The sequence below is a fragment of the Euleptes europaea genome, chromosome 5, assembly GCF_029931775.1.
Source record: "Euleptes europaea isolate rEulEur1 chromosome 5, rEulEur1.hap1, whole genome shotgun sequence".
Taxonomy (NCBI): Eukaryota; Metazoa; Chordata; class Lepidosauria; order Squamata; family Sphaerodactylidae; genus Euleptes; species Euleptes europaea.
This window is the reverse complement of record NC_079316.1, coordinates 88,569,586-88,592,622: the sequence shown is the minus strand read 5'-3', so window position 1 is coordinate 88,592,622 and position 23,037 is coordinate 88,569,586. Positions and strand designations below refer to the sequence as shown.

The 23,037-nt window shown below is 42.5% G+C and overlaps 1 protein-coding gene across 1 annotated transcript in view; it reads right to left on the bottom strand.

Annotated features, from left to right (window-relative positions):
* MICU1 (mitochondrial calcium uptake 1) overlaps positions 1-23,037 on the bottom strand; it is a 161,956-nt gene that overhangs the window by 96,185 nt on the left and 42,734 nt on the right. The window contains exons 3-4 of the mRNA XM_056849440.1: positions 20,321-20,483; positions 5,929-5,972 (exon numbers count right to left, since the gene is read on the bottom strand). Of these exons, the coding sequence (XP_056705418.1) occupies positions 5,929-5,972; positions 20,321-20,483 (207 nt within the window). The remainder of the gene's footprint in view (positions 1-5,928; positions 5,973-20,320; positions 20,484-23,037) is intronic.

Here is a 23,037-nt window from a genome sequence, read left to right as displayed (position 1 = left end):
TAAAAGGGACAGAATATATTGCATTCCCCATTAGTAGAACCTCCGAAGTTTACAGATGGTTCCTGCACATCTGCTCAAATGTTGTTTTCTTTAGAGGATAACTTGCATTTTCACATCCTTTCATTCTTTCAAAAAAAGCCAGGTTTAGTTACTTTAAACCTAAAGCGTTTTACATTTTTAGCAAAGGGGACAGAAGACACTGTAAATGTGGGCTCCTTCTGAAATTAATGAATTTGTATGCATCAGAGACCGGAAGAACAATGGCTGAAGTTGTGGATGAACTGTAAACTGCCTCGGCCTAAATAAATATAATTAAAAATGTACTTATTGGGTTAAGGTACAATTTACAGAAGATAGGCAGAACTGCCTTCCACAATGCAAGCCTACTGAAAGTCCACATTATATCACAGTGGAAATACTACAGATTTTATTAGGGAGGTCTGCGATAATCCTCACAGGTGCCCTGAGCAAAATCAGGTATGCGCACCACAGCACACTTGAGAGATCAAGGATTGCATGTGCAGGTTCAGCACTTGCCCAGGGAATCAGCAAGCGCCATTCTACTAGCGAATGGCAGCCACTACAACGGTCGAAGCTAAAATGCTTCTCTCTTCTCCCACAACAGCAGGTCTTTTGACAAAGTTACTGGTTGGATGGAAACTAAGGCTGCCAGCTCCGGGTTGGGAAATACCTGGAGATTTTGTGGGGTGGAGCCAGAGGAGGGCAGGGTTTGAGGAGGGGAGAGACTTCAAAAGGGTATAAAGCCATCGAGTCCACCTTCCAAAGTTCTCCAGGTGAACTGATCTCTGTTGCCTGGAGATCAGTTGCAATAGCGGGAGATCTCCAGCGACCACCTGGCAGTTGGCAACCCTAATGGACACTCAGAACCGTCTTTTGCTCCTGCTTCTTGACAGTTATGTTCTAGCAGACAACAAAAGAACGAACTTATAGGTTGTGGTTAGCTTTTAGATATGAAGAGACAAATCTGAAACTTGAGGGTTTTTGTTTCATTCTGAAAAAGCAAGTAGCTCCTCCTCTCCTAACTTCAACAACATTTGTGGTCTTCAACATATTTTCTCCAGTTTTTCATGGGATGCCAACTTGTGGGAGTATAGGAAAAGCTCTTGGATTTTTCAAAAGCAAAAAATAAAATTCTTATGGTAGATCCTCATTTCAGCAAATGGTCTTTGCTGAAATTTGTGCTGAGGGTTTACCAACACTTCCAAAAGATTTGGGATTTTCCTTTCTAAGAAACAAGAACAAAATTTACCAGTATTTAAAAATGCCTCACAAACAGATTGTGATTACAAGGGTTAAAACTGCCTTCAGGAAAAGTCTTTCCCAAAAATCTAAAACTGCAATTACAGTCTAGTGCCGGACAATACAGTTATCAGAGGATGATATCTCCCCTGAAAAAAGCTTTTTGAAGAGTTCAAATTCTACTGAAGTAATGCCCGTTTGCTTAGGCCATAATCCTTCCTATCAAAAAGGAAGTTCCTTATAGGAACATTAAGTCACTGCTTCTTCCACAAACATACAAATTTATCAACTCAGCACAGGACTGCGGCAATCTGAATTTATGCATCCTTATTTAAGAGAAATAATCAGTATGCAGGTCTTTTCTCTCTTGAAAATACCCCCAAGGCAGTACAAGAGCCCTCCAGACATAAACATCTGCAAATGTAAGAACCTAAGAGTCTTAGAAAAGATCACTGCATTTAATTAGACACATTTTTTGTCATTATCCTGCTTTTCCTTTAATTCCCTTAGTATCTTTCAGTTAAAATCCTGAGGTGAGAAAGCACAGGCAATGCATTTTAATAAGGCAAAACCTTAACAGGGTAGCTAGGCTGGCTTTGGCAGTCTCTCATTTTCCTCAAAAAATGTCTGTCCCTGGACATCTGACACAACAATTACACAAAATAAGGGATACGGAAAAGTTAAGACGGTTTTTACCCGATGAAAGTAATCCAATCAATGCAGGAAATGCAAATTCTCAGATTACACATAATTTAACGGTTTGGATCCTGCCTAGAGTTTCGAGGGCATGGGGTGTGTGTGTGATTTTTGCCAACTGCTCCATCCCGTGGCAGTCCAAAACGCACCCCAAACTGCTGTTCCTGGGAGATGGGGATTCTCAGGAATAGCTTTGCAGGGGGGACGGGGGACAGAGGTCTCCCATGGGAGCGGCAGAATTGCAAAAATCACCCCCACCCAATGCCTGTGGAAATCTTAGCTGGATTTAAGCCATTCTCTTCAAGATTCAAAAGAATTCCACTCTGTTAGATTAATTCTACTTAACTGAAAGTTTGTATACTCCTACATCATCAACTCTGCTCAAAGTTTCATGTAAATTTCTACCCAGAGACAACCTTTAATGTCCTACACAGCAGGTCTGTGGCAATGGCATGACCTCACTTCCCAGTTTTCCTTGGAAGTGATGTCATGCTGCTAGCCTAATGAATTTTTTTTTCTCCCACCACCACTCTGAGCAGCAGCAGGAAGAGCCAGCAGGAGGTCTCCCAATATAGGGGGGAAACCCAGCAATTCTAGTACTAAATCTATTATAAGACTTGTTTACACAAAACTCAAGACTCTGAAGAAAAGTCAAATAACAAAAATAAGAAAAAGGCAACTAGCATCTAGGTGCTTGCGATTTTACCAAAAGTTCTCTGAGTGAAATAGCTTAAACTAAATTCTTGGTTCTTATTTTGGGGGGGGGGGGGCATCAAGTCACAGCTGGCTTAAGGTGACCCTGTGGGGTTTTCAAGGCAAGAGATGTTCAGAGGCGGTTTGCCATTGCTTGCATCTGCATCGTGACCCTGGTATTCCTTGGTGGTCTCCCATCTAAATACTGACCAGGGCTGACCCTGCTTAGCTTCTGAGATCTAATAAGATCAGGTCTACTGTGTGGTTGTTTTTTAAATTAAAATTTTTTTCTGTTCCATATTTTAAAATAAAGCCATTTTTTTATTTCTAATAAAGAAAACCAATTTTTAAGGTAATGGGGAAGATGGTAAATATAGACTGTCCCTTTTCAAAGAAGGCGCACATGGGATTTGAAGCACAAATTGGTTGAATGAAGCACATGCTGACAAGTCAGTACCTGCCAAAAATCCTGATGAGAGGGGGAAAAGTTAGGAAGAAAGGGAAGAAATTGAGCAAAGGTTTGGTTACAGGAACAAAAAAGTAAAACAAATTAAAGAATTACCAATATTACATCATGAAAAAGGAATCACAGCACAAAATCTGTCTCAGGAACAAGAAGCTGACACACACTTAAAAATTAAGTTGTAAAGAGGGATACGGGAAAAAATTAGTGACATAAAACAGTTACCTGCCAACATGTAAAAATTAAAAGTAGTAATTACTTTACAAAAACAATTTTCACTTTATGGCAACAGAACAGTCATGCCACAAGGCTTAGACAAGGGTTGGCCAGTGGCCCAGAGTAACCTGTTCATGGGCATAAACTAATCGGCACAAGAACGGGGTGGATTTCTTTCCATTAACCCCTCCATTAACACAGCATGTAAGCTAATGCAGCACTGTTGTAATCATTCACACCCTTGGTTTCTGAGCAGAAAGGAAAATCCAGGAAGCAACTCCTTACAAAAACATAATACCAATGATGTGAGGGTCCAGGGCCAGAATACAAAGGCTTTTACAAAGACATTTTCTTACATTTACAAGAGTCGTCCTCGATGGGCAATACTGATATTCGAACTGAACCACAAACTCATTCACCATTGCCATTATGAATGAATGACTAATCCCAGGTTAATAAACAAGCAGCCTTCAGAATCCTCCTCCATGTGGAATACACTGGAATTCTTCACACTTGATCTTCAAGTGTGATGAAAAGGGCACTGCTGTGTGTGTAAATAATGGGTTAAATCGATGGATTCGTGGGCACAAGGATCACAAAACTTCCCCATAATCCCCTCCATACCGCAGTCCTTTCACACCCTGGCAAAGTCGATGCCCGGGGCCACGGGACCCACGCTAACAGCCAAGCAAGCAGGGAACAGTCCCGAAGAAGAGGTCGGGGGCAAAAATCCCCTTGGCTTGTTCTTTTTTTTTCACAACTCCACCGATGGGAGAATCAGCAAGGGGCATTTCATCCCCTTGCCTCTCCACACTGGAGCCCCCCTGACCTATTAGTCCACATGGGTCCTCCAACTCACAAATCAACTTTCCCAGGGATAGGGAAGGACTGCTAAGAAGGGGAGAGGGGAAAGCTGCAATTGTCAATGCCTGCTGCTGACAGAACACTGGATCCAACTCAATCATTTATCTCTTTAAGGCAGACACAAACAAGATGTCACACTATATCCTTTTCCAGGCACTATACATTCTAAGGGCAAAGCAACAATCCATACATACACATATGTGCCCTTCAAAACTAATGAAGGCATGTGAATTTTGGATTCAAGTTTTGCATACTGAAACACAAAACACAGCATGAGAAATCATCCTAAAAAGAGAAATGAACAATCTACTGAAGCCAACAAGTTAAGGGAGCAAAAGACAAGCAACTGTTAAGTGACAGATTTGATTGACTGTTAAGTGACAGATTTGATTGAGAGAGGCTGAGCAAGCGAATGTACAATATTCACTGTACATTCTTTTGTGTCAAATATATTCTTGTATCTGTGCAATGAAATCTCTCTCAGGCTAGGTTTCTGACAGTTTGAATTTCTTCTGTTTAGTCAACAGAAGAGCAGAATGATAAACATGTAAAAAACCTTCCTACAGAAAGAACAGTTCATAAAAAGATCATCATCATAAAAAAAAAAAAAAAAAAAAGACCTGGAAACATTGTGCACAAAAAATCAAATTATCTGGATGGATTCAGACATTTCTCCTTACGTGATGATATGACAGGCTGGCCCAGTACAAGTTCAACAAAATGTATTTATCACATGATGGACGGTCAGTATGAAACCTTTGAAGACAGGCCATACTGAGGATTTTTTGAAAAGCCTAAAATGTAGCACATGATATCGGTCTCAGTGGATTCCTGTGTCAAAGCAAATCCTTTCTCCCAAAAGTTAAATCTTGTATTTTTCATTTATTTAGTTATTTATTTTCATTTATTATTGATTGGGTATGATTGCTGCGTGCTCAAGAAACACAGCAGTGCTGTGAGGGCAGAATTGGTGTCTTGTTCTCCAGGCCCACCAGGAACATTGTAGTTCAATTAAAAATTAAAGGCCAGCCAATAAGAACGAAGGGACAAAACAAGTCAGCAAGCAAACTCTTTCATTGGCTTGTGAATGTTACTGAACTACTGCTTTAGAGGACAAGGCAGAAATCACCGCTGGGGGGATTCTGCATGTCCCTTCTTAACATGTAGCTTTCGTAGAGTAGCAATTCTGAAAGAAGGATGGAGGTAAAGCTGGTTATGGGTGTCCAGAGAGAGAACAGTTAAAATGACAAACAAGCTATTTTCCCCCTTCTGAAATCTTAAGGAAGAAGGGCTGTTTCACATATTGCACTACTCCTACACAGAAACTGTTCCAAGTAATGGGGAAAAATATGTATCCACTTATGAAAGAGAACTGCCAGCATTAACTCTGCTACAATTTCACATTTGGAAGCTGCCCAGGGGTGGAGTGTAAAGTAGCCCAAAGAGTGATAGAAAGAGACCTGTATATATATGTGTGTGTGTGTGTGTGTGTGTGTGTGTGTGTGTGAGTGTATTCCCCCGCCCCCAAGCAGAACACCGCTTCTTCAGATTCAAGCCTTGTGGGTTTGGATGCATCTACCCTAGTAAGGCCTGGGGGGGACGACCCTGCTTTGATAGCCTTCAAAACCAAACACAACTTTGCTTGTTGCTACAGGGTATCATTTAGAACAGTAGGAGCAGCCAACCCTTTGTTTAAAATGTTAACTAACCCCCACCCCCAGGTTTAGGAAGCTCACCTTCCCATCGTAGCGTTTCACCACATACTGATCCAGGCCGAGGTCTGAAAGAAAAAAAAGAAGAAGCACAGAACGGATGTAATATTGTTTGAGTATTATGAGGATCTTTTCCACACCAATTTTATAAACGTTGCCTTAAAGCTGTAACCGACTAACCACAGAAAGCAGGGGAAGCACCATCTTAGGTTAATAGTTTATTTTACAGCTTATGAAATATTTACAGGCCTGGGTAAAAGCCTTCTCTCTCCATCTCTGAAAAACAAAGCGGTTATCATGGGAGGACCACCCGCTACACTCCACTTCAGCAGAAGTCTAAAGCACAAGCTCTTTCTGAGCTATGTAGACTGATCACAATGAATCATTTTACTGTTCAGTAACACATATTTTCTATGTGTTAAAAGTTGTTTTTAATGCTCCCCCAACTAAAGGTACAGGTAGTCCTCTGTGCAAGCACCGGGTCATTACTGACCCATGAGGTGACATCACATCACAATGTTTACTAGGCAGACTATGTTTATGGGGTAGTTTGCCATTGCCTTCTCCAGTTGTCAACACTTGACCCCCAGCAAGATGGGTACTCATTTTATCAACCTGGGAAGGATGGAAGGCTGAGAGCGAAAATGCATGGTCGCTTTAGCCTCCTTTATTCCCTGTTTCAGCCAGGATTCAGCCAGGATCGACCACATGCGTTTCACCGAATGTGCATTCGATCCTGGCTGAATCCTGGCTGAAACAGGGAATAAAGGAGGATAAAGCAACCATGCATTTTCGCCCTGAGTCTACCTTGAGCTGGCTACCTGAAACCGACTTCTTCATGAGCAGAGCTTTTGACTGCAGTACTGCAGCTTACAGCGAGGGGAAAAAGTATTTGATCCCCTGCTGAATTTGCCCGTTTGCCCTCTGACGAAGAAATGACCAGTCCATAATTTTAATGATAGGTTTATTGTAGCTGTGAGAGACAGAATAACAACAGGAAAAACCCCAGAAACCCAGAAGACAAAAGTCAGAGATTGATGTGCATTATAATGAGTGAAATAAGTATTTGATCCCTTTGCAAAAGATGACTTAGTACTTGGTGGCAAAACCCTTGCTGGCAATTACAGAGGTCAGACGTTTCTTGTAGGTGGCCACCAGGTTTGCACACATCTCAGGAGGTATTTTGTCCCACTCCTCTTTGCAGATCCTCTCCAAGTCAGTAAGATTTCGAGGCTGATGTGTAGCTACTTGAACCTTCAGCTCCCTCCACAGATTTTCGATGGGATTAAGGTCTGGAGACTGGCTTGGCCACTCCAGGACCTTAATGTGCTTATTCTTGAGCCACTCCTTTGTTGCCTTGGCCGTGTGTTTTGGGTCATTGTCATGCTGGAATACCCATCCTCGACCCATTTTCAATGCCCTGGCTGAGGGAAGGAGGCGCTCACCCAAGATTTGACGATACATGGTCCCGTCCATTGTCCCTTCGATGCGGTGAAGGTGTCCTGTCCCCTTAGCAGAAAAACACCCCCAAAGCATTATATGTCCCCCTCCGTGTTTGACGGTGGGGATGGTGTTCTTGGGGTCATAGGCAGCATTCCTCCTCCTCCAAACACGGCGAGTTGAGTTGATGCCAAAGAGCTCGATTTTGGTCTCATCTGACCACAACACTTTCACCCAGTTCTCCTCTGGGTCATTCAGATGTGCATTGGTAAACTGCAGATGGGCCTGTACATGTGCTGTCTTGAGCAAGGGGACCTTGCGGGCTCTGCAAGATCTCAGTCCTTCATGGCGTAGTATGTTACCAACTGTTTTCATGGTGACTATGGTATCAGCTGCCCTGAGATCACTGACAAGTTCCCCCCGTGTAGTTCTGGGCTGCTTCATCACCGTTCTCATGATCATTGCAACTCCACGAGATGAGATCTCGCATGGAGCCCCAGACCGAGGGAGGTTGACAGTTAGGGTTAGGGTTGTCACCTTCTCACCAAGCTGCTTGGCAATAGTCTTGTAGCCCAGTCCAGCCTTGTGCAGGTCTACAATCTTGTCCCTGACATCCTTGGACAGCTCTTTGGTCTTGGTCATGGTGGCTAGTTTGGAATCTGATGGATTGATTGCTTCTGTCGACAGAAGAATCCTAACCCTAACCCTAATCTGGCTGGTTGATAGGGGATCAAATACTTATTTCACTCATTATAACGCACATCAATCTCTGACTTTTGTCTTCTGGGTTTCTAGGGGGTTTCCTGTTGTTATTCTGTCTCTCACAGCTACAATAAACCTATCATTAAAATTATGGACTGGTCATTTCTTCGTCAGAGGGCAAACGGGCAAATTTAGCAGGGGATCAAATACTTTTCCCCCTCACTGTACCACTCTGTGCCTTGCGTAGGGTTGCCAGCTCTGGGTTATGAAATACCAGGAGATTTTGAATGTGAAGTCTGAGGAGGGCAGGGTTTGGAGAGGGGAGGGACTTCAATGCCATAGAGTCCAATGGCCAAAGCAGTCATTTTGCCTAGAGGAACTGATTTCTATCACCTGGAGATCAGCTGTAATAGCAGGAGATCTCTAGCCACCACCCTGGAGGTTGGCAACCTTAGCCACGGGGGCTCCTACGCTACAAAAGATAAATTTGCAGTGTATTACACAGAGGGGGAAAACAGCAATTGAAATTGGGTCTAGAATGAGAGGATGTTAGTTAAGAATCTAAAATTTGGGAGAACTTCGACAGAAAATCTATATAAATCAATGAAATAAAGCAAAAAGGGTTAGCAAGGCCAAAGACAATTGTATTCACAACTGCTTCTAGTACAACCAAACATAGTATCCACTGTAAACAAGCCAGGGGAAGCAACCTGTAAAAAGCAAACACTACTGTGATGTCCCAATGCATGCTTAGGTAAGCTCCACAGTATATTATAAATGGTTCCATTTGTTTCTGTCAACCCACAAATGTAGCGGGTGAATGTATGCCTCAAACGTGCAGGGGCAAGAGATAGCTGAGCATCCCCAGATGAATAATTAGAGAGTATCCTTAATATTACGGAAGAAGAGAGTCATATTTCTGGATACAAAATTAATAAGGATAAATTTACTAGGGCTGAAACTTAATTAGGAACAGAGGCAAGAATTAAACAGAAAACCTTTGAACAGCATGAATTGAGCATGCAATGAAATATTTGGGACTATCAGACAATCTCAGGAAGTGATTCATGTTCAATTAAGAGCCAGTTATTTTAAAAAAAAAAAATAAAGGGCTTAAAAGGATGTGAAAATCTAAAATGGTCCTATTTTGGCTGTGCCAAGATGAATATTTCACTATTTGTGTTCAAAACATTTTCTTCCAAAGGCCCAAGATTAATCTAAAGAGCTGGCTAAAAAATACAAAAAGGTATCCAATTCTGTTTGGGGGAATGAGCTTATAAGGATCAAACTTGCTCTATATACTAGCTATGGCAATGTACTCACTTAAACTCATTACGCAAGGACAGGATACTGATTAACAACAAGGAACCCTGATGCCACTGAAAGCTTCACTAAGACTCTCCGGGCAAGACAGTTAATTGTATTTCACAGTGTATTCTAATACATGATGAGACACTCAAAGTGGAAACCTATAGAAGAACATACAGTTAGAAGATCTCCTTTTGAATCAATCATAAATTTTAAGAACTTCAGTTTACAAATCAGAAGCCTGGTCTATTTACCATGGGAGAAGAAAAGCCATCTCTATACATATATTGACTAGACCAGGGCTTCTTAAACTTTTTCCACTCGCAACCCCTTTTCGCCCGAGAAATTTTCATGTGACCCCAGGTATATAGGTATATAAAATAGGTATACAAATCAAACATTTACTGATAATAAATTATTTTAAAAATTACTGTTGCCAAATTTGGGGTCGCGACCCACAGTTTAAGAAGCTTTGGACCAAAAACAATCCCAGCATATGACGAAGTAGTCCAAAAGAGGCATAGTAATAAATAACCTTTTATCAATAGAGTCAGGTCAGGCATTTAATTACTCAGAAAATAGGCAGGAAAACAGACTTGTGGGAATTAACGAAGGGTGGAAAAATGCCCATCAGTGACCATTTGACAATAAAGGATTATGTTTAAACTCTATAATCTTATTAATGAAGGGGAAAGTAGAAACCAATGAAGAGCTTTTTAGGCAAACTATACAAGTCCAGAAATTGCACAAACAACCCAACTTGAAGTGTTACCAGTGTCAAATCATTCATCAATAGAATATACTATTTTCAAAAATTAAAAGATACATAGAATGAAAGTGGTAGAATTTTATAAATGTTTGGGTTAATCCATTCCCTATTATGGTGGCTGTCCCCAAAAACTGGGGGGAAATATTGGGAGAAGCTAGTGTGGTATAGAGGTTAGAGTGATAGGACTAGAATATGAGAGACCCCAGGCTCAAATCCCCACCCCACCATGGAAGCCTGATGGATGACCTTAGGCCACTCAGATACTCTCAGATTAACCTACCACACAGGATTGTTATTTAGATAAAACGGGAGAAGTGAATGATGTATGCCACTTTGGATCCATTAGGAAGAAAGACGGGGTATCAGTGAAGTAAATACATAAATCAATAGGTCTTGGAAGTGATTAGCAGACCTAAAAAAAGTACAAACTAGGGGTTTCTACTGGGGTAGTTGGAAATGAATGGTTTGATTCAGATGCACCAGCAACCTATAGACAAACCAAGGGGATCTTTTCTATGTACGCCATTGGTTTGGAAGAGGATGAATAAGCCATCGCTTACCTTTCCTCTTGGCTTCCTTCCCATCATGCATAGTCCCTTTTCAACTTCCTGCCAAGTACCTGAATTGGTGAACTACACTTAGTGCTTGACCTCCAAACCAGAATCAACTGCAAAGACTGTTTTAGCCAAACAACAGAAATTAATATTACCTCCTATCAGGAAAGAATGGTGTGTGTGTGTGGGGGGGGAGTCTGGTGCAGAGCTGAAGTGGAGAAACTGTAGACATCGGGTCTTTCCGTAACCGCTGGATGAAATCTGTGTTATTCTTGAAGAATTACAATAGCATTGGACAGATTCCAAGTTATTTTTTCAATATTATGTTGTTTTATTTGTTTTTCAGACTTTTCACTTCTTTAATAAATAAAATACAGCTATATGCAAATGAAGTTATTAGACAAGATTTCCTACAATTACTATTATCATCACTGCGTTATTCAGACTAACAAAAGTGAACAAATTAAAAAGGAGGAGGCATGGGGAAGGAGTGGGGGAAAACAGCCCTTGATCAGAAAGGTAGAGAATATATCACTGCTGCCTGTTTATGAGAGAAAGTGATAAAATGCTTCCTATATACCCAAAACTTCGTAATGGTCATGGGGCAGAAAATGGAGTTATTAATCAGCTCGGAATCTTTTAGATTCTTCTAAGCTAGGGCAATAAAAATGCCTCTTTCATCAGTTTCCCAGACTGAGAAGTTATAAGATTGTCAAACAGCATTCTGGATTTATGGGTTTTACATTGAAGAACTATCGCCTGTGCGTTCCCCCCTTTGCTTGCTTAAAGACAAGCACGTGCTTTTAATTCTCTCTAAGATCAATGGGAAAGTTAAGCAGCTGCTTAAATGTCTTCCAGAAAACCCAATGAGAAATAAGTGTGGCTGGATCACACCCTGTGTATTTACTCTGTAAACTTTATGGCTAACACTATCTCAGGGGTTACAAAAATGGAACCTCCATGTACAGAAGTAGGATCTCTCTGAATACCAAAAGGCAGAGACCAACAAGGGAAGACCATCATCTTCATGCCCATTTGTGACCACTTGGAAAACATGGCAAGGTAATTCTTGCGTGTGCACAATAGCCTCTTCCAAGCCATATTTAACAAATTTGCCTGGCTATTGTTGGCTTGGATCTGAGATGCTTACCCAACAAGGCCATTAAAATGATAAATGACAAAGTACCATAAATTGCTTCATACCTCAAGAAATGCTACGGACATGAGGAATTGCATATAGCCTGTCAAAAAGGTTCTTAGGAACATTTTTCAAAACACCTACTCCTGACAAAAGAATACAGTCATTAAAACAAGCACATACACTAGACTAAACAAACAAATCAGACTGAAATCTTCATTGAAATGAATTACTAAATATTTTCCTCTTTACAACAAATTAAAAAAGCTACTCTTCAAAAATCCCCCCGATGATATCAGAAAGAATAGAAAAGAGACTGCTGGGCAATAAGAGTCCGTCACAAGGTTATTAAAAACCTATCAGACAGTAACCCAGGTCACTAACAACCAACATTTAATATAATGAAGAGCCTCTCACAATTCTTAATCATTTTCCATAAGCATCCCTCTACGCCTATTGCCCATCCCAAAAACATTCTCTCAGTAAAATCTGCCATTATATCCAAATGTTACATAGCTGTCCACAGCAACTATATGGTCCTGTGACAATACTAATGTTAAAATAATATCTGACCAACAATTGCTGAACTTTCCTCATTTTTTCCTCATCCCTTCACTACTGCAGCCCTCTAAACATGGTCCGCCATTAATGCGTCTTCCTATACAGGCTGCAAGAGCAGAGCACAGAAATGATCAAATAGCTACAGATGAGTTAAGATAAATGTAAACTTTGGGGGAATCTTTTAAAATCCCAAAGCGTGAGACAGGATTAACTAGAATGCAACATCACATAATTCATGGCAGGCTAGTGTAGAATAGAGGCAAGAGATTAGAAGAAGAAAAGTTGGTTTTTGTATGCCGACTTTCTCTACCACTTAAAGAAGAATCAAACCGGCTTACAATCACCTTCCCCTCCCCACAAGAGACACCCTGAAAGGTAGGTGGGACTGAGAGAGTGTGCCTAGCCCAAGGTCACCCAGTTGGCTTTGTGTGTAGGAGTGGGGAAACAAATCCAGTTCATCAGATTAGCATCCTCCTCTCATGTGGAGGAGTGGGGAATCAAACCTGGTTTTCCAGATCAGAGTCTACTGCTCCAAACCACCACTCTTAACCACTCCACTACGCTGGTACTCCATTCATTATAAATTATTACGTTACAAGTTCACACCTCAAATCTCACCTCTGCTTGTAAACACCATTCTAGGAAAGCCTCTTCCCATTTCCAGCCTCAACCCTCCTATATGCAATATGGGAATAGTAAGCGATCAGTGTTGCAGGGGTGTAGTAAGTCTTACAACTGTATCAGTGGTACTCACTTGGTGGCTCACAGAGAGCCACTTTAGCAATTACCATCAACCAAAAGAGCCACATCCCTGGCATGAGGCCTGCACCTCAGGGAGGCTCGCAGCTTACCCACTCCTCAGCAGTGGCTGTTTCCAGGTGGGAACCACCTGCCAACCACAAGCCCAACCGGGCAAGAGCCTTGCCCACTTTCCTGAAACATGGGGCAGGTGCCACATTGGGGAACCGTGCTCTGAAGAACCGCGTGTGGCTCCCAAGCTGCTCAGTGAGATTAACTGAACTAGACAATGGCATAAAAAGAACTTTGGCCATTCCAAAGCAGCATATGAACGCTAGCAATTAGCACCCAGCACCCTAGAGGAAGAGGAGGAGGAAGAAGAAGAGTTGGTTTTTATATGCTGACTTCTCTACCACTTAAGGGAGAATCAAGCCGGCTTACAATCAACTTCCCTTCCCCTCCCCACAACAGACACCCTGTGAGTTGGGTGAGGCTGAGAGAGTGTGACTTGCTCAAGGTCACCCAGCTGGCTTCATGTGTAGGAGTGGGGGAACAAATCCAGTTCACCAGATTAGCCTCCGCCGCTCATGTGGAGGAGTGGGGAATCAAACCTGACTCTCCAGATCAGACTCCACCGCTCCAAACCACTGCTCTTAACCACTACACCACGCTGGCTCTCCCTACCTTTAGCTGTGGCAGTTCCCAGTGCTCCAAAGAAAGGGGAAACCCCTTCCATTGAGAAGAGAGGGGTGACCAAAACAGTTATTGTTTTGCATCAGAATTGAAGGTCATTTCACCCATTATATAACAAGCCTGTGTATGCTACAGTGTACATTCAATTGGAAGCCACAGTTAGTACAAACTCTCTGGCGAATATACCTATTTGATGTACAAAACATAAAAACAAGTTTACTGGCCCCTTAAAGGCTAACAAAATTTTATAGTGCTATTTTAATGTTTTTAAATATTTTAACCTTTACATAGTGTTTCTAATAAATTATATTTTCAGTATTTATATACATATATATATATTTTTCTTTCTACCCAAACTTGGGTACCGAGCTAACAAAATTTTATGCCATCATAAGCTTTCATGAGCTAGAGCATACTACTTCAGATGCAATGTAGTGGCTCCTCACAGGCAGACCTTTTCTGCAAGCGATACATCATGATTTCAGATGCTTATTGCTACTTTACATGCTTAGGTGTAAAACCTAAAATTGTACTGTCCGAAGAGTCCCAAAGACCTTCCCTTCCCTCAATACAAGCCTATTAACTAGTTTTACAGCACCCACAGAGAACTTCTGAGTTTAATTTTTTTCCCCAGAGAATGGGTACATTAAGGCATTTTAATTTTTGTTTAACGATTATCTTGGCAAACATCACATACTTGCCATGATTAGTGACTAAAATCCACCAGAAATGTACATTTTGAATCTGTTTATAAAAGAGATTTCCAGTCGTAACTCATGATCTCTGTAAGCTGAACCACAATTAAAATTATGAGTGAACACTCATACATATAAGCTTTGAACTTCTTGTATGCCAAGCCCCGCCTTTAGATAGGAATTAGTTTGTTTATTACTATTTTATTATTATTACGGGGCTGTCCCACCACAGCACATTAAAGCCACATGGATACCCCTGAAGGTAACCACTGAAGTAGGGGTTAGCCATCCCCCAACACTACCTTTCAAGGAGATGAGTAAACATCTCCTTCCCTAAAATGGGTGCTGTCAAAGAGTTCCCTCCTTCAAAGCCTAGCCCCGAGGAGGGAGCTCTTTATCGGGGACTAAAATGCAAACAACCTTGCCCCCTGCAGGGCACCTCGCCAGTTTCCACCAGGCAAAGGTCCCTAATATGCAAACCGGCAAGAGTTGCTGCCAACACAAAACGCTTCGCTCAGAGAGCTTCCCCTCTGAGCTTAGCGGGTAGAACTGCCACCAGCCCTTCAAAAGGTTTTCCAGCCGGCAGAGCCTAAGGGCAAAGCTTCTGCCAGCTCCTTAGCAACACAAAGCAAGCTCACCCTGCAAGGTAGAGACCCAGCAGGGGGAGATTTTACCTTCACGCAGGGTTACAAAACTGCGGTAGCAAACCTTAAGGCCTCAGGCACTCAGATTTAGCTTGGAACCACCAAAACAAAAGTCACAAAAGCCAATTTAGAGGCTAACAAGTTTTATTCCCAAATGCTGCAATTCCACAGCCAAGTTTCAGAGAAGCAAACAAGCAAGAAAATAATAAAACTTATTCTTACTACACATTTCAAAATTAGGCAAATTTTGGCAAGGCATACAATACCAGGTTCACAAGACGTTTTTGTCAGCAACAAGTTGATTGTATCAGGATGCAAAAATCATTCCAGCAGAGGTTCCCCCTCAGATGATAAGAATACCAAGCGTTTGGTGATCTCAGGGAATGGACCAGCCATTCCCCAAAGACACACAATCTTTATGGCCCCATGGTCTGTTTTATGTTAAAAACCTCCAAGGCCTGGCCAATACCATTAAAGGTCAAAAACAATTATTCTAAACCATGAGGTTGCTAAATTGTAAATCCCATTCAGCTGACCACGCCAGAAGTGCAAGTCGACTCTGTAGTATCGACAGCACCTGGCCTGGCAGCTGAACTAAAAGTATTTTGTTGCTAGGAGACAAATGGCCCCCAGATGTCTCCAAAGCAAGGCAAAAAGGGAGTTACCGACCTTCTTCAAGCGAGAGCCTTCTATACTCCCTAAATACCTCTTGCAAAAGTGAAACCCTTACAGTTACCACACGGTGTAACTTGCCAAATTAGCTGAGGCCTGATGATCTGCCTCTCACTATTAAGCCTAAACTATTGTTTCCAGGACCCCAAGAAACATGATAGTCCTGTTTCTTGACAGGTGCAACCTTGCCCAGATGTACAGAAGGCAAACCAAGACTCCCCGCTTCTTCAAACGAGAGAAAAACAGCAGCAGGGCATGTACTCCCATTTTACCACAGAGAAGATGTAGAGAAATGCTGAACCACCGAGCCCACATGGTCTACATCTGCAGAGCCACCCACCTCACTTTTCACAGGGGGTCATGTCCACAGCCAGCTATTTTCAGGCTAGATGAAACCTCATGCCAACAAGATTCAAGTTATTTTGACTACAACAGCAGGTAGACCCAAACAAACAATAGTAATAATACATTGGGGATGTTGGGAGGAATTGCAGGGTTGGGAAATAAACCAATTGGGAATTCCTTCTTCCATGAGACTGCTGAGCTCCAGGAATGCAGAAACATCTTCCCGCTACCCTGGTCTTGAACCTCAGTAGCCTAGCACCACAGTGCAATTACCCTATAACATGGGAGGTTTGGGGCAGATTAAGCTTCTGCTTATCTACCCTGAAACCTAAGTAGTCCAGCACACAAGAAGGGAATTTTTACCATCTTCTCCCTCTACTTTATGGGAATGCAGGGAGGGGGGGGAGGGACAACTCAACCCAAACAGGCCAATTTTCTCTCTTCTAGGCCTGCGTGGTGTAGTGGTCAAGAGCGGTGGACTCTGATCGGGAGAACCAGGTATGATTCCCCACTCCTCCACATGAGCTGTGGAGGCTGATCTGGTGAACTGGATTTGTTTCCCCGCTCCTACACATGAAGCCAGCTGCGTGACCTTGGGCTAGTCACACTCTCCCAGCTCCACCTACCTCACAGGGTGTCTGTTGTGAGGAGGGGAAGGAAAGGTGATCGTAAGCCGGTTTTATTCTTTAAGTGGTAGAGAAAGTCGTCATATAAAAACCAACTCTTCTCCTTCTTCTTCCATTTTTGGATAGACTATCAACTTATTTCAACAATTTTTGCATCATGGAGAGTGGGAAGCTGGCTCAGACCTCTTCTGGGATGGGGGGGATTCTGCTGCTTTTAATTTATGAAGCAATGATTCATCCATCCATCCATGCACTCGACAAAACCAATACCTTTGAATTTTTGCATATCGCACTAGACAACTTAATGTGAGCTTTCACCCTTAAAAAAAGAAACCAGAACAATTTACTGAAGCAAAGAAGTTAAACCAGCAAGGGAAAGTGACAGCCTTGACTGAGAGAGGCTGAGCAAGGGAATATATAATGCTCTCCATAAATTCCTTTACAGTTTTTGGTCAGTGCAGTGCAATCTCTGGTATTCCTTGACAAGTTTGATTTTCTGTTAGTCAACAGCATGTGCCTGTATTTATACACCAGAGAGGGTAAAAACTGACCGGGACAGGTATTTTGCTGTGGGAAAGCAGCAGCTCAGGAAAGGGCTAAAGCTCCTCCTCCTTCCTGGTTTTCCTTCTTGGAAAAAAAAAGCCTCAACTTGAAAAAAATGGGAAAAGTCCTTAAAATGATCACAGAACTAAGCATAATGCATATTTCTGCCCTAACAGCAGCCATTTCCGCACAAATTTTTTACAACGTTAATTGAATTGTGTTATTATTTCGTGTCTGCACTCCCCCCCCTCCATTTGGGATTGGAAACGTTGTGCAGTCGTTTAATCCTCGTGTCATCTGCAACTACTAATACCACAACGCTTCCTTTAACCCTGTTTTAAGGACGACTTCCCCCAAGGTGTGGACATGCTAGGGACGCAACTCATTTCCCTGCCCCTGCATTGACCCTGTCCACTGTGCAACCCATCTCCGCTCCCATTCCCACTTTCCTCTCCCCTCCTCCTGGCAGCTATTTTCTGAGCTTTTTTTTTTTTTTTTAATGAACTTGGTCTACCAAAGGGAAGTTGGTGTGTTGGAAGAACACCCCCCCCCGTTTTAACTAGGAGAGGGTTTTCAGCCTCTGAGGAGCCCAAACAAGGCTCCTAAACTTAATTACGACACTTAAAATAAGCTCCCTCCCCACCACACAGACACCAGGCACCGGCACTACTATCTGTATCCATCGATGCAGATCAACTCAGCAAAGATGGCCCCTGTTGGAATGTTTTTAAACTGAACAGAAGGGGCAGATGGGGGGAGGACCACAGAGGGAGCTTTAAAAGTAGATCCTATGTTAGGCTGCCATGCCCCTTCTCCCTCCCCACTTCCCCCAAAAATCCACTTCCTTCTTGCAGTTTGATGGATCACCTCAAGTTCCACATTGTTGGAGGGGGACATGCATTTGAAAGAGCAAAATAAAACCAAGAGCCAAGCAAACTTTGCGTGGCCAAGGAGAATCTGCTTTCCGCCCCCACCTCCAAGCCAAAGTGAAAACGGAGGGCTCTGACAAACCCACATCCCCACCGAGACACTATTAGGGACATAACAATATCCACTCAAAAAAAAAAAAAAAAACCTTCAACAATAGCGCCCGAGCACCTGAAAAGAAGGTCCGGTTCAACCAGCCCCACTCTTGAGAAAGCAACTAAAGGGTTAACACTCGGGCTCAGGATGTTGGGCACATGGGCAGTCCAGGAGGGGAAGGCCAGTTTCCACATTGAGGGGAAAACAGAATGGACCACTGGAGCAGGATGTTTTGGGAAAGTGCAAAAAGGGTGTAAACAGAAGGAATGCTACAGTGAAGGAGGCTACAAGCGAACAAAAACTTAGAATTCACTGCCAAAACTATAGTATCAAACACGAGGATATGTGGTAAGTTACTGTGCAGAAACAGCCAGTAACAAGGCCTGCGCTTTGCTCTCATGCTGTCACAGCATGCCATAGCACATGAAGGCTGTATGCACACATGTGGCTCCCACTTCCCTACTGAATGGCAGTAACTGCTGCTACCAGAGGGTACCATGATCTGAACGATCCACAGGAGCCCGGTCTTCAGGCTGGGGAGGGTGGGGTAGAAATGTAATACAATAAAATTTAGATAACTGCTTTGCAGCGTTCAGATGTGTTTCACTGTAGGTGAAAGGATATCAGGGAGAGAGATGGCAGCTTGCATGAGACCCCCTCAAAAGGGACTGGAAATGGGGTTTCCCTGCTTCATGGGCAGTCTCTTAGCCACTATGCTAGAATGAATGCACACACCGTTTAACATAAGGAGGAATCCTACGAAGGACCAGTGTTCATAGAATGTTGTGGCTACAAGAGGCGGAGATCCAAAACCTGGCTCAGCCCAAGTCCTCAAGGGCAAGTTAGTTTCTCTCTGCCAACCTCCTTTATGGGGTACTTAGCAGGAACACACAAGAACTGCGAAGCCCATTATACATTAAGGAGTCTGGTACCAATGATTAATTGCAACCTTCATTACCAATAAAGGCCCAGATCAAGCATGCAGCATGAGCTCAGATGCTTAGTGACATCTTTTGATGGCAGGAGACGGCTGGCAAGGAAAACCCTCCCGCTGCAAAAGCTCCCTTTCAGAACAAGGAACAGACTCGGGGCTGCTGTCTGCCAACTGTCTAGTCTGGGGTTACCAGAATACTGAGAATCAAGGATTCCACAAGGAGGTCCCCGTCTGTCTTTACTAGTCAGGCTATTTCAGCTGCATGAGCAATACAACCACCTTGTTATGATTTTGAAAAGCCAAGCAGGGGACTTCAAGGGTGGACACCGAGGCAGACTTAATGGCCACCTCATAGCTGTTGGGTACCTTTCCGCCCCCAAATTTCTCCCCAAGCTCAAAGGCCAAATCTTAAATGTCTTCTGGAAGCACTGCAAGATATTTTAAATTGAAGTTGGAATTTAGTAACATAGTGAAAAACGGGGGGGGGGGACTCTTTCTTTCACGCTTGTTGATGTTATACACATCCTGAGAAGCTTGACATCATATACAGGGTGTGAGCTGGCAGCCATGTTTCAATACACATGGGCTAAACATTTCTACATAAAGCCACACAAAACAAAAAGCTTTTATATATCTTTTACCTTGTATAATGTGTATATAGATGTCAGGATGCGTATTATAAAATTGTTTTATGTATGACCACTGAGGAAGGCCTACATAAGGCCGAAACGCGTTTGGTCATTTTATGTATTGACATCAACTGAGTATGTACGGTTACAATTTGTTCATGCTTTTTAGGTAGCCTACATTGTAGGCCCAGTGTTTTTAACATATATTTGTGCACAATATAATAAAAATAGATTTATTTGTTTATATTTTACGTAGTATCTAGCTCAACTTCTTTGGTTTTCTCATTTAGTAAGTTTAGTTTAGTAAGTCAATTCAAGTTTTTAGAGAGGAAAAATTAGACAATGCCTTTGGTACAAGTTACCAATGGTACAAGTGTGCATAGCATTTACATAGTCACTTACTTTCTGGTTGCTTCTCATTTGGAGTTATCGAACGCACAAAATCTTGTGGAGTCATAAAGACTTCTGACTCTCCGTGCTCGTTTATGACTTTCAATGTAGCAAAATATCGGAAGATTTTGTCTGGAGTGGAGTAGGCTCGGATTCGGTTTTCATACTCCATCACCTAAAAGAATTTGAAAAGTGAAATTTCCACCGTCAACATTTCTAGTCCTATCAGTGTTTCGACACACATCACTGAATACACACCTCTGCAAAACGCAGTCTCTCAGCCTGTTTACCATATACAGAAAAGAAAATTACTTCTACTACTATTAAATACTACCGCTTCTGCACACTGGGATTTTTACGCTTCAATTTTCTTTGTATTCATTTACCACCATTATAGCCTTTGAAAGCTCTAAAAGACACTAATTACAACAAGATCGTACAGAATACTTTACTTTTAAAAGTTTGTGTGTATTCCAGTAAGGCGTTTACTTCAATTACTACCAAAATGTCTATCGTTACGGCAGGCAGGGTACGTGTGGTGCAGGGATCTGTATCTTCCAAGGACTCTGGAGAAGAATTACATTTCAGTACTACGATCAAGTGTACACTGTGCATATATATCCCCCCCCCCAAAAAAAAGTCTCTGTTAGTGAGCAGTTCACTCACTGGCTTGGGGCAAGTAGGGAACAGTTTTGCCAGGGCTGCCACAAGGTACTTAAGTATGGCTACTCCCCATACTAGGACCAAATGGCATTGCTTCATTTACTCAGAAGCAAATAAAGGCATGTGCTTTGGCATGCTGCAGGGGTAGGGGCTATTCATGGTCCATAACTGCAGTGCCTAGGACAAAGGGCAGGCTCCGACCCGACCCCACCCCCATTAGTGTGACCCAGAAATACAAAGTATGACCACATATTTGGCACTGGCTTAATAGGTATTAACTTATGATTTAGACCAGCAAATGTTGCCATTCTTACAACAAATCCCATAAAGGTGGCTCAGTGTTATTACCCTTATATTTTTGGAGGGGAGGGGCAATTAGCTTGGCTAAGGCCACCCAGTGAGTTTGTGGCTTACATGAAATTGCAACCAGATACCCAAGAGATGTCCTCTCTTAATTCTTCTTCCAAATTGCCCCTGAACATGCTGGCACTTTTAATGCCCATCAAATCTTAAGTTCGTGCAGGAGTTCATAAGCATTTTTTATGAGGCAGGGTAGTTGGTGCTTGAATGTTTTATGGGAAGGGTGTGTGGAAGGCAAAAACAGATCACCAGAAGTGTTCCTCTCATCAATACTACATTTCAACGGATCTCAATTCAAAGCACATAGCAGGAGAGCAAAACAACTTGAAAGCTTTCGCTCATGTCAGCATGCTAAACACCGCATTCCTAATAAGCTGCGGTTTGAGGTCAAAGAAAAATAAGTAAGCACTAGAATACTTGTCCAACTGTCCCCCCTCCCTCAATTTAGAATGGGTCACAAAAGCTGACATGGCAATTTCTTGATCTGAATCTCTCTGTAGCTTGAGTGCATCCGCTGCTTAAAATCTTCTAATTCTACAGGGTGCTTAATACACACTTATGCAATAACAGATAGAGGGCACTTTCACACATGCTGAATAATACACTTTCAATCCACTGTAATGATAGTTAGCAAGTGGGTTTTGCCATTTCACACAATAAAAACCAGCTACAAAGTGCATTGAAAGTGGATTATTTGGCATGTGTGAAAGCACTGTAAGAGTGCTGCTGAAGCATAGGGTAAAGGTGCCTTCTTGTTGTTAGGAACCGCTTTTTCCAGATTTTTTCCTTGCTCTGATGAAGTAGGGGCACCATTAAATGTGCCCCCCCCCACAACTGCACTGAGAGGTAAGTTTCTGCCAATACAAATAAGGAGTGCATCCAACTGGAATAAGATGCGGGTCTAGGGCTAGGTAGTTCATCAATTGAGAATGGACTCAAGATCAGGGGTTTGAGAGAATGCAAAACTGAAGGAACAGCAGGGGAAAAGGATATGAACTTTTCTTTTTAAATCCACCGAGATTTGAAAAATTACAGCAGAATCCTCCCCAGCATCTTGGAAGTCCTCATAGTTGAACTTCGTCTTCTTTTGCCTCATGGGGAGACAAGAGGCCTTGGGCTGGCAACACTGTGGTATCTAAACAGCTTCCACCTAAGCTTTCTGCTTCCTTCACTCCTGGGGTTCTGGATGTGACCATGGAGTACCTGGCAACGTAGATCAGCTCAGTGGGTTCCTTAGCAGCCCTAGTCTTTGAGCTGGACTTCCAACGATGGGCTACCTGGGTCTCCAGCCTGGCAGCCACGGCTGGCTGTGTTTCCCCTGATGGCAGGCCCTGCCAGTGTTTCAACCTCCACAAGATCGGCCACCACAGTACCCTTGCCTTCTGGATGAGGTCTCATTAGACCCAACCGTGGCCACTTTGATCTTAACTAGATACGTGGTATGACAAATCAGAGAAACAGGCTTAGACAAATCAGCGAACAGTGACAGAAAAGAATATATAGACTTGGAAGGTTCAAAACTTGGCAATAATTTGGATTACGGTACGCCACGCAGGACAAGTTTCAAAGGCCTTCCTTTCAGGACTTTATAGTGAACAATATTCATGTTGATACAACAGAGAAACCTTTGTCCACTGCTTCTGAAATAAGAATACTTTCTTAATATGCTGTATGTTAGAGGGCGTATGACTTTTCCTTCTGAGGGA